General features: G+C 41.5%; 1 protein-coding gene across 5 annotated transcripts in view; it reads left to right on the forward strand.

Annotated features, from left to right (window-relative positions):
• SLC4A7 (solute carrier family 4 member 7) overlaps positions 1-12,040 on the forward strand; it is a 363,361-nt gene that overhangs the window by 98,842 nt on the left and 252,479 nt on the right. For all 5 annotated transcript variants that reach the window (XM_033930147.1, XM_033930146.1, XM_033930149.1 and 2 more), the window contains exon 5: positions 3,958-4,118. In XM_033930147.1, coding sequence (XP_033786038.1) covers positions 3,958-4,118 — 161 coding nt within the window. The remainder of the gene's footprint in view (positions 1-3,957; positions 4,119-12,040) is intronic.

A 12,040-nucleotide genomic window follows, 5' to 3' on the forward strand; every position in this document is an offset into this window, starting at 1 on the left:
CGCTCCCCCATAGTCTGGCATCTGTCTTCTTCCCTTCCAGCGTCTTCTCCCCACTCTGCCTTCCACATTTCCTTTCAGGGTCTGTTCCTCTCTACCCTCTTTCAATGTCTGTTCTATTCCTTTCCACCACCACCCTTCCCTCCCTCCTTTACCATCTGTTCCTTTCTACCACCCTTCTTTCATATCTTCTATCAGTCCCCCCACCATCACTAGCAGTCTCTCTTCTCCCTTACCATGAGCAAATAGAACTTCTGAAAATTGTATTGCTGAGGCATTATTTCTAGTACGCCTTTTTTTCCAGATGGATAATGACATCAATTTTATAATTCTTACTGTCTGCTCTGATTTCATTCACAATTTGGTTTGTGTTTTGTACCTGAGGATTCCATGAGGCATTTAACCTTTTCCTGTCTCTTCTGTGATTTCAAGTTGATTCCTTCAATAATGGAGTCTCAAGGCAGTAGCAGTTTTCTATTTTGGGCTCTTTTGACATTGTTTAAGGGATTTCTTGTACATTTAGTGCTGGTCTTCTTTGATGAGGTCACTTCAGAATCTATTTCCAAGGAAGAGAAACTTTTTCCCTTTCACCCCCTCCTTCCTTGTGTGAGCCGGAACACGCGGTCCCCGCAAGCAAGTAATTTTATATCATTTTCATTCTATTCATTCATAGAAATTAAAGTCTAGATAATGCCAGTCACATAACAAAACATGATTTTACAAAAATAATTCCCTGCACAGTCAAGCCTGCAAGGATTACTAGATGTCTTTCAGCAGCTCCCCTCCCTCTCCCTTACCTTTGTGGCCAAGTCAAAATGATCTACCAACAATAAAATTTTAAAAACACAAAGCACGCTGTACGCAGAGAAAATGTTAATTATCATTTATATTCCGCGGGTTTTCAAAGAGGTCAAGGCAGATGACTTTATGCAATGCAATTCTCAAAACGGACACATTTTGATCACTAAGTTGAAAATAAAATCATTTTTCCTACCTTTTTGTCTGGTGATTTCATGAGTCTCTGGTCCTTCTTCTGATCCTTCTTCTTTCTTCTCCTGCCCCCCCCCTCTTTCTTTCTCTCTCCCCCTGGCTCCCCTCTTTCTTTCTGCCTTTCTTTCTCTCCCTCTTGACCCCCTTTTTATTTCTGCCTTTCTTTCTCTCTCCCCTTGGTGCCCCTCTTTCTTTCTGCCTTTCTTTCTCTCTCCCCCTGACCCCTCTTTATTTCTGCCTTTCTTTCTCTCTCCCCCTGCCCCCCCTCTTTATTTTTTCCTTTCTTTCTCTCTCCCCCTAGCCCCCACAAAGCCATCGTGCCAATTTCTCCACTTCCACGATTCTTTTCCTACCCTCACCCCCAAGCCAGCAGCCGATTTCACCCTGCTCCTTCCTCGATGTCCTGAACTTCATCGGGCAGCAGCAGCATTCACAATTCACTGATGTTGCCCGCTTCAGGCCTTCCTCTCTGTCGGGTCCCGTCTTCATGAAAACAGGAAGTAGGCAGGACCCGGCAGAGAACAAGGCCTGAAGCCGGCAACAGCAGCGAATTGTAAACGCTGCTGCTGCCCGAAGAAGGTAATGGAGCACCGAGGCAGACCACTTCTCCCCCCTCCCAGCCGAATCCCTGCTGACCCTCCTATCTCCCCCCCCCCCGTGAACCTTTCCGACCCTCCCAGCGAGAGCAGCAAACCTCCTTCGCGGCTTTCTCCTCCCTCTGCCGCATCACTGATGACGTCATCAGTGATGCGGCAGAGGGAGGAGAAAGTCGACGCTACTGGAGGGAGGTTTGCTGCGAGGGTCGGAAAGGTTCACTTGGGGGGGGGGAGATAGGAGGGTCAGCGGGGGTTCGGCTGGGAGGGGGGAGAAGCGGTCTGCCTCGGTGCTCCAAGGCCTGGCGCCATTACCTTTTTCGCCCCTCCCGCCCCCCCCCTTGGTACGCTACTGCTCTCCAGCTCTCCTTAGTTTGCCGGTTTTCTTTTTCGGCGACCGGCACGCTTTCAAAGAGCCGCGCACGTGCGGCAGCTCAAAGTTCAATCTTCTGCTCTACTGCAACTTCCTGTTTCCGGTTGGGTCAGAGCAGAAGATTGAATACTTTGCAGCCGCGCGTGCGCGGCTCTTTTGAAAGCGTTCCGGTTGCCGAAAAAGAAAGCCGGCAAACTAAGGTGAGGTGGAGAGAGGAAGCTGGTTAAACGATCGAGCCGGCGTGCGGGTTGGCGGATGGGGGTGCGGGGACCGCACGATCCTTTATGCCTCACTGCGGTGACAAGGCCATTCACCGCTCCACGGGGCGGTGATGGCCTTGTCCCCGTCCCTGCAGAGGCTGCTAATTTTCATTCCCCGTTTTTGGCGGGTTACCCGCGGCTAAACGCAGTAGCCGCGGGTAAACCGCCACCGTGTCATTCTCTAATAGGCATTTTTTAATTTTTCTTTCTTTCTTTCTTTCTGTCTCTTTCCCTGGCCCCCTGTCTGTCTGTCTTTCTGTCGCTCTCCCTTCCCCTTGTCTGTCTTTCTTTCTTTCTGTCTCTCTCCCCCTGTCTGTCTTTCTTTTTGTTGCTGCACTGACCGTCTAGAGTGTCCTAAGGAGTAGCACTACGTGAAAAGGGAATAAAAAAAATATTTTGCAAGAACTTCATAATACCAAAAATAGGAGAGGCACAGAAACTATTGTCTTGAAACAGTCTCACACACTTATCAGGTGTTCTTTTCAGACCTGGCATATGAGGTTTCTATCATTGCACTGAGTTTTGTATAAGGCAACAGTTCAAAAACAAAATATAATAACAATGTTAGGCAAACATTGGGCAACAGCCAGTTATTATATTTCGCTGTTGCCTAATTTTGAGCCTTATACAAAACTCAGGGCAATGATAGAAACCTGTTTCGGAGCACTGCTTGCTAATTCATGATGTGTGTGAGACTGTTTCAAGACAATATTTTCTCAGGACACTATAGATTAAATATGCAAGCTACTGTATTTCCTGGAACAGTGTCAAACCTTTAAGTCTTCCTTTTTATTTTCTGGAAGTCAACCAAATTTCAGTTTTGGTTTTGGCACCAAAACCAGCTTAAAATCAGATTTCATGTTTCATCCTTCGGCCAAAAATGCAAGTGCATTTTTGGCTGAAACTGAAACTTCTTCCCCCTTCCCTTTTGGCCACCAGAGCAAGTCTTCTTGGGCTCAAATCCACCCCACCCCAACAAAAAGACGGCCTCCAATAGGCTGGGTCAACCATTTACTCCACTGGAAGAAAATACGTGCCACCATGCTGACCCTTCCTCCCATTTGAAGGGCATCCCCCATAAACTACCTTTAACTGCCCTGGTGATCTAGTACCTCTTACAGGAAGGGTCATAGTTGCTCCTGCCCCGCCGATTCCTCCATAACTATGACTATCGAGAGCTCTCACTGATGAGACCTGGTCTTTTGGGAGAGGAGGGGGAGGTGCAGTGCCAGCAGTCTGGGATAGCCACAGCGCCCGGCCACCTAACAGTCTCACGCTCCCAGCCGGGGCTTCTGAGCGCCGTCGTCCCAGCCAATCGTTGGCCGCCTTAGTCGGCGCTAGGCGGCCGTAGCCCATGCCTCTGTCACGCCAACCCGCCGCCGAGCTGTCTTTACGCCTCTGCCGGCGGGGACCGCTGGGGCGTGGGTGTGGCGGGAAAGGGGGGTCTTGCCTGGCCGGGGCCGGCCGAATCCCGGGCCTACTCTCCTTCCCCTAAGTACCAGCACCTCACGCCGCGCCATCTAGCACATGCGCACTCGTGCCGCCAAATCCTGACAGATCAGGGAACACGTGGCGCGAGTGCGCATGCGCGCTTAGCGTTTTATTATAGATGGTGTGCCATTATATATTTTTCTGTGCTAACTAGCCAGCTAGTGTGAACTAAAACTCCACACAAGTTTTGCAGTAGTATTGTAGCCAACATGATTCATCTATATTTTTGTATTTATATTTGTTTACATTTCAGGTGGTTAAAATTTGAAGAAGATGTTGAAGATGGAGGTGACCGATGGAGCAAACCTTATGTAGCAACTCTTTCTTTGCACAGCCTCTTTGAACTGCGAAGCTGCATACTGAATGGGACAGTCATGCTGGACATGAGAGCAAATACTATAGAAGAAATATCAGGTGACTGAGGCAATACTAAGCTCTTTTGATATTAGCTGGTATATTAGCTGGTATATAAGCTGATATTAGCTTGATATAAGCATATATCTCTGAATTAAATCTTGTTGAGCTGGTAGTCTCATAGACATGTAGTACTACTGTACTGTATTTTATAGAACATTTGGTAACCGAAACCAATTCCCCCAAATTTCTTAGAAGCCTTTCTGCCTACTTATAAGAACATAAGCAGTGCCTCCGCCGGGTCAGACCATAGGTCCATTCTGCCCGGCAGTCCGCTCCCGTGGCGGCCCAAACAGGTCACGACCTGTCTGCATCACCAGAAGGGGCTCCCTTGCCACCTTGGTTTCTCATTTAAGTCCTATCTTCCCATCGTAGTCCTAACCCTCCGGTCTTGCACATGCACGACCTGTTGGCTTTCTATACCTGTGTTACATCCCAGCACCTCTCTCAGTATCCCATGATCCCTTTATCCCTCAGGAATCTGTCCAATCCCTGTTTGAATCCCTGTACCGTACTCTTCCTGATCACTTCCTCCGGTAGCGCATTCCAAGTGTCCACGACCCTTTGGGTGAAAAAAAACTTTCTTGCATTTGTTTTGAACCTATCTCCCTTCAGTTTCTCTGAAAGCCCCCTCGTACTTGTTGTCCCCTTCAGTCTGAAGAATCTGTCCCTATCCACCCTCTCTATGCCCCTCATGATCTTGAAGGTCTCTATCATATCTCCCCTGAGCCTCCTTTTTTCCAGAGAGAAGAGCCCCAGCCTATCCAATCTCTCGGCATATGGGCAGTGTTCCAGCCCCTTTACCAGTTTCGTTGCTCTCCTTTGGACTCTCTCAAGTACCGCCATGTCCTTCTTGAGGTGCGGCGACCAATACTGAACGCAGTATTCCAGATGTGGACGCACCATCGCTCGATACAATGGCATGATGACTTCCCTCTTCCTGGTTGTTATGCCCCTCTTTATGATGCCCAGCATCCTGTTGGCTTTTTTCGAGGCCGCTGCGCACTGTGCAGATGGCTTCAGTGATGCATCCACCAGCACACCCAAGTCTCTCTCAAGTTTGCTGTCTCCCAACAATGCCCCCCCCAATTTGTAGTTGAACAACGGGTTCTTTTTTCCTATATGCATGACCTTGCATTTTTCCACGTTAAAGCGCATTTGCCATTTGTTTGCCCAGTCTTCCAGCTTGTCCAGGTCCCTTTGCAGGTCCTCACACTCCTCCCTGGACCCAACTCTACCGCACAGTTTGGTATCGTCTGCAAATTTTATAACCTCGCACTTTGCCTCCTTTTCCAGGTCATTGATAAATATGTTGAAGAGTAACGGCCCCAGCACCGATCCCTGTGGCACACCGCTCGTGACTCCCTGCCAGTCAGAATATTGGCCCTTCACTCCGACCCTTTGCAGTCTACCCGACAACCAGTGCTTGATCCATCTGTGCACATCCCCTCCCACCCCGTGGTTCCACAGCTTCCTAAGCAGCCTTTCGTGTGGCACCTTGTCGAAAGCCTTTTGAAAATCGAGGTAAATGATGTCTATAGGTTCCCCATTGTCCACCCGACTGCTTATTCCCTCGAAAAAGTACAGAAGGTTCGTTAAGCATGACCTTCCCTTACAGAATCCATGCTGGCTTGTTCTCAGTAGGCCATTTCTCTCGATGTGCTCGCAAATACTGTCCTTGATCATAGCTTCCACCATCTTCCCTGTAATTGAAGTCTTCTCATGGGGTTCATTTTGGTAAACTAGATCACTTGAATATGCTACAAATATCAGCTGCTTGGGTGCTACCAGGGAAGCAACTCAAAGCTGTATGTATGCACTAGCTTCAACAGTCCCCTCCCCCAACATGCATGTTTGAGTCTCTGGCCTGTGAGAGCTCTCGGGAAGTAGTCTGTGGACCTTTGCACTGATTGAGCTTGTAAGACTGCTTTGGCTATCCTGTCCTGTTTCTTAGCTTATGGATCTATGCTTAGTGTGGTTGAACTGGTAGGAGTTCTGACCAATGTGGCCAAAACTTGGGCCAAGGTTGCTGTGTTGGGCCTTAAGGGTCCCTCCACCCATGCCACATCCAAGAGTAAAGGGAAATTGCTTAACAGATCTTTCAGTTATATGTTTACAGATGAAGGGCTAGGAGTAGGACCACAGAAGACAAACACAAATAATAATGGAAGTAAGGTAGACCTTGAATGACTTTCAGAAGCCAGTGTTTGTGAGGAGCTAGATAGACTAAATATGGCTAATGTAATGGGACTGGATAGGGATACTTTGAGGATACCGAAAGAACTTAGGAAGGTTCTGGTGGCTCCATTATCTGACCTTTTTCAGTACTTTAGAATTGGAAATGGTCCCAGAGAACTGGAGAAAGGTGAATGTGGTCCCTTCTCCACAATAGCAGAAGTAGGAGAAGATTTGGAATTCTAGACCAGTTAGTCAAACCTCTGATAAATAAAGGAATTCTATTACATCTCCTCAGGAGTCTGTATGTTAGGTGTTCAGTCAGCCTACCGTTAGACTTCAGGATTCGAAGTCTATTCTCCTGAGAGCTGGCTCGCCTTCTGAGTTTCTTGGTGGCTTGAGCGCAGGCTGTGGGCGCCCTGAGTAAGAACCCTTGGGGTATCAGGGTGCTGGCTTTGTATTTCCAGATTGTACCAAGTTAGGTTTAGGACCCACCTCTCTTCAATCAGGAATAACCCATGTGGTGTTCCTCAGGGTTCTCTACTTTCACCTACACTATTCAATGTTTATCTTTCATCATTGGGCTCATGTTTGAGCAACCTGGATGTAGAACTGTTTAGTTACGCTGATGACATTACTATTGTCATACCTTTTACTTCAGCCCTATCTCAAGATTACCACTAAAGCTGAAATTGTAATGAAACAGATGGATTCCTGGATGCAAAAATTTAAACTCAAACTAAACTCTGGCAAAACAAAGTTTTTCATGGTGAATGCTAATAATATTTCTTCTAAATCTTCTATTAGTATAATATGTGTGTTGCCAAGTGTGCACTGCTATTAATTAGGGGGGAGGGAGGGTGGGATGGGAGGAGAGGGGAAATGGGAATGGGAAATTATATTGTTATAATGTATGGATATCTGATCGTAAAACTTATATTACATTCAAATCAAAATAGTTCTAAAATTTTAAATGGATATTAAAATATATACAATTAATGTCAATGGTTTAAATCATCCTATCAAAAGAAACAAATTATTAGGATTTCTCCATAAGCAAAACGCCGATATATACTTTATACAAGAGACTCATCTCTCAGATAATGAATCTAGGAAGTTAACAGGGGGTTGGATATCAAAATGTTTCTATTCACCTGCTTTAGGAAAAAAGGCTGGGGTAGCGATCCTGATAAATAAGAAATGCACTGCAAACTTTAAATTAATAAATTTTGATCCTTCAGGAAGATGGGTACATATTAAAATGGATTTGGGAAGTACAACCCTTGATTTATTTAATCTTTATGCTCCTAATTCAAATCAAAAGGAGTTTTTCAATCAAATTCAACAATTATTATTACCACTGGCTGCTTCTAATTTAGTAGTAGCTGGAGATTTCAATGCTGTAATGGATCCAATTATAGACAAAAAACCAAGTAAAATCATAAAATCTTTAGGACTAGATAATTTAATACAATCTTGTAATTTAATAGATATATGGCGTATCCTTCATTTTAATGATCGGGAATATTCTTTTTGTTCTCAAGTCCATAAATCTTTTTCAAGAATTGATTATATATTTGTAAATAATAACATAGCGCAGCATGTATCAAAAGCAGTAATTGATCCCATTATAATTTCAGACCATGCTGGTGTGTGGATTAACCTTCAGAATTACAATAATGATCAATTTAATTCAATATGGAGATTTAATAATGATTTATTAGCAGATTCGAAATTCTTAGAAGATCTTAAAGCAAAAATGCAAGAATTCTTTCAACTTAATACTTCTGATGACATTAATATAGAAATTTTATGGGATGCTTTTAAAGCAACAATGAGAGGAAATATAATTTCATATTCAGCTTTTATTAAAAAACAACTTAAAAAACAATATGAAGATATGGAAAAACAAATAAAAATTTTAGAAAATAAATTAATTACAAAATGGGAAAACAATACATTACAAGAGTTGTTAAAAGTAAAAGTTGAATATAATGAGATTTCTTCTCAAATTGTGAGGAAAGATATTTTCAATAAACAAGTACAATATTATGGCAATTCAAATAAAGCAGGAAAATTATTAGCAAATTTTCTTAAAGCAAAGAAAAGAAAATCTAAGATTATTGCAATTAAAGATATACAAGGTAACACACATACCAACACAAAAGATATTATAACACAATTTCTTGATTTTTACAAGGAATTATACACTTCTAATTCTTATAAAAATAAAGAACAAGACGGATTAACTTTCTTAAATTCTTTTATTGGACCGAATATTCCGGATCATATAAAAGGAAGTTTAGAAGAACCTATATCTTTAAAAGAAATAGAAACAGCATTGAAGTCTCTTAGAGTTGGATCCGCTCCAGGTGGAGATGGTTATACTGTTGAATTTTATAAATCATTCCAAAATATCATATTACCATATCTGTTAAATTTGTTTCAATATCAAATAAAGAATGAAAATATATCTGGTACTATGGCAGAATCGATAATTATAGTCTTACCAAAACCAAACAAAGATCCTACTCTGGTTTCAAATTACAGGCCTATTTCATTATTAAATGTGGATAATAAATTAATGGCTAAAGTATTAGCATTAAGATTGGCAAAAGCTCTTCCTTTCATTATTGATGTACATCAAACAGGATTTATTGCTAAAAGACATTCATTAGACAATACTAGACTTGCATTCCACTCATTAAATTTAGCAAAAAATATAAATGATCCAGCTTTTTTAATTTCTTTAGATGCAGAAAAAGCTTTTGATAGAGTGGAATGGAATTTTATATATCAAGCTTTACATTGGTTTGGTATAGGATCCGGTTTTATTAAAATGATTCAGACATTGTATAGCTCTCCTGGAGCAAGATTATATATTAACAATAATTTATCAACTAGATTCAACTTGCATAGGGGAGTTAGACAAGGATGCCCTTTGTCTCCATTACTTTTTGATGTTGTCCTAGAACCTTTATTAATTGCAATAAACAAAACTAGGGAAATAAAGGGAATCTCATTTACCAGTTTTGAATTTAAATTATCTGCATATGCAGATGATATATTATTATATTTAAGAGAACCGGAAATTACTATTCCATGTATGCTTAATTTAATAGAAAAATACGGTACATTTTCTGGATATAAAATTAATTGGAATAAATCTGAAATCCTCCCAATTAATGTTCATTGTACCAAAGGATTATTTGATCCATATTCATTTATTTGGAAAGAGGATGGAATAAAATACTTAGGAATTATGATCAAAAATACAATTGAAGACACAGTCAAAGAGAATGAAAAACTTTTATTGAAAAAAATAACAGAAATGTGTGAGCAATGGAATCCATTACATCTTTCTTGGTGGGGAAGAATTCAAACAATTAAAATGATGATATTGCCTGTGGTTTGTTACCAAATGAGTATGATTCCAATATTTTTTCAGGGGTCATTTTATAAAAAACTTAACAATATTCTTACAAAATTTGTTTGGTGTGGGAAAAGACCAAGAATCGCTTTAGTATCATTACAAAGACCAATTATGGAAGGGGGGGTAAATTTTCCAAATTTTTATAGGTATCATCAAGCCTATATTTTAAGACAGGGTATGTATTGGATCCTCCCAGATCTCTTAGAAAATGTACCAGATTGGCTGTATTTAGAATGGCGGCTCCTGTTCCCTTTAAATCCAGAACATTTAATTTCTATATCAATGCCTATAAGATACAAAGAACACAGAATCTTATTAGATACTTGGAAAACATTAAGATACATAAATAATCTGACACCAGAACCAATTGCTAAATCCCTAAATCAATCAATATGGGTAAACTCCAGGATCAGAATTGGCGGATTTAAAATCGTCTGGAAACAATGGATAACTGCAGGAATAAGAACATTAAATGACGTCATATCAGAAGGTTCCTTGCTTAGTTTTTCACAATTGCAAAATAAATTTAGACTAAATAAAACACAATTTTTTAAATGGATGCAATTGAAGCAAGCCATTCAGGTAGGGTTCCCTGAATGGAAAGTTCTCAATACTCAATATAGTTTGCAAGTTTTATGTTTCCAGACGGATTTCTTGGGTCACCAAGCTGCAAAATGGTATAAATTAATAAATGGATTTCTAAATAAAAAAAAGAAAACTGGACTTAGGGATATTTGGAGCATTGAGATTGGACAGACAATTTCTGCATCTCAATGGCCAAAATTCTGGTCCTGGAGATTAAGATTAACAAAGTCAGCATCTATGAGTCAAACATGGTTATTTTTATTACATAGAGTGTTATGGACCCCGACGCGCTTGCAAAAGATAGATAATACTAGATCTAATAGATGTTGGCATTGTAAAATAGAAGTAGGGACATTGGATCATTTAATTTTTTTTTGTCCCTGTATAAAAGCTTTTTGGAATTTAATTTGGCCCCAAATAAATATATTACTAGAAAATCACGTAGGACTCTCATATGATACCATATTATTCGGTACTGCAATGAGAACACAGAGTCCAATATCAGCAAATAATAATAAATTACTTTTAATATTGACAGGAGTTGCCATGCAGCAAATCACACAAAATTGGAAAGATTTTACCAAACTAAATTATACATTCTGGTGGAACTCGGTATGTCACATTTACAAAATGGAGAAAATTTTGGCTTTACAACAAGGAAATATTAAAAATTTTAAGAAAATATGGGATCCATTGACTAATTATTCTAGAGATCAGATATCTTAACACATTGATAATAGTAATATAGGGTTAGGGTGGGAAATATAGATATTAATATGAAAGAAAAATGGAAAAACAATTAATAGGGGAAAGGGATGAATATTTATGATATGAATTTGTACATACATATATATTTTATTATACATTTTATAATATGTGATTCATGTATTGAAAGAATGAAAATTCTATAAATAAAAATTAAAAAAAAAAAAAAGTATAAATTCAACTCAGTATATAATTCATCCAACGATTAAAATTTTGAGAGTTATTTTAGACCAGCATCTTCACATTATGGAAATTGCGAACAAGTGGGCATGGGGACACAGAGGGACTGAGTGGCATGAAGGCGAAAGCCGAGGGTAACATGGAGGTACCACAAGGCGAGGGGGATCAAACAGAGGCTCAAGGGATGATAGCCCAGGATGGGGCCGGTAGGGCTAGAAATCCCAGAGGAAAAGCGGGAAAGTGGGGTGGCAGAAATGTGGGGGAGCTGAAACCTAAGAGGGTAAAGGCTGAGGGCAAAGCAGAAGCACAGAGAGCGGGAAAACTGCCAGAAATCCAAGGGCAAGTGGCCCAGGTAAATGCAGAGGTGGAAGAAAAACGACGGGACCTGCGGTGCCTATACACAAATGCTAGAAGCCTCACGGCCAAGATGGGTGAACTAGAAGTCATGGCCAAGGGGGAGGACCTGGATATAATTGGAATTGTAGAAACCTGGTGGACAGAGGAAAATCAATGGGATGTAGCGCTGCCAGGGTACAAGCTCTATAGGAGGGACAGGACCCACAAAAAGGGGGGAGGCATAGCACTATATATAAAGGACACTATCCACTCAGTCGGGATGGATATGGCAACGAAGGCAGAGGGGCTGGAATCGCTATGGGTCAAATTACCGGGAAACAAGGACGCGGGCATAAAACTGGGGCTGTACTATCGACCACCTGGTGCGCCAGAGGGAGTCGGACACGACTTGGAAGAGGAATTGAGACAGGAGTGCAGGACTGGAAGT

Source organism: Geotrypetes seraphini, chromosome 2 (assembly GCF_902459505.1).
Source record: "Geotrypetes seraphini chromosome 2, aGeoSer1.1, whole genome shotgun sequence".
Taxonomy (NCBI): domain Eukaryota; kingdom Metazoa; phylum Chordata; class Amphibia; order Gymnophiona; family Dermophiidae; genus Geotrypetes; species Geotrypetes seraphini.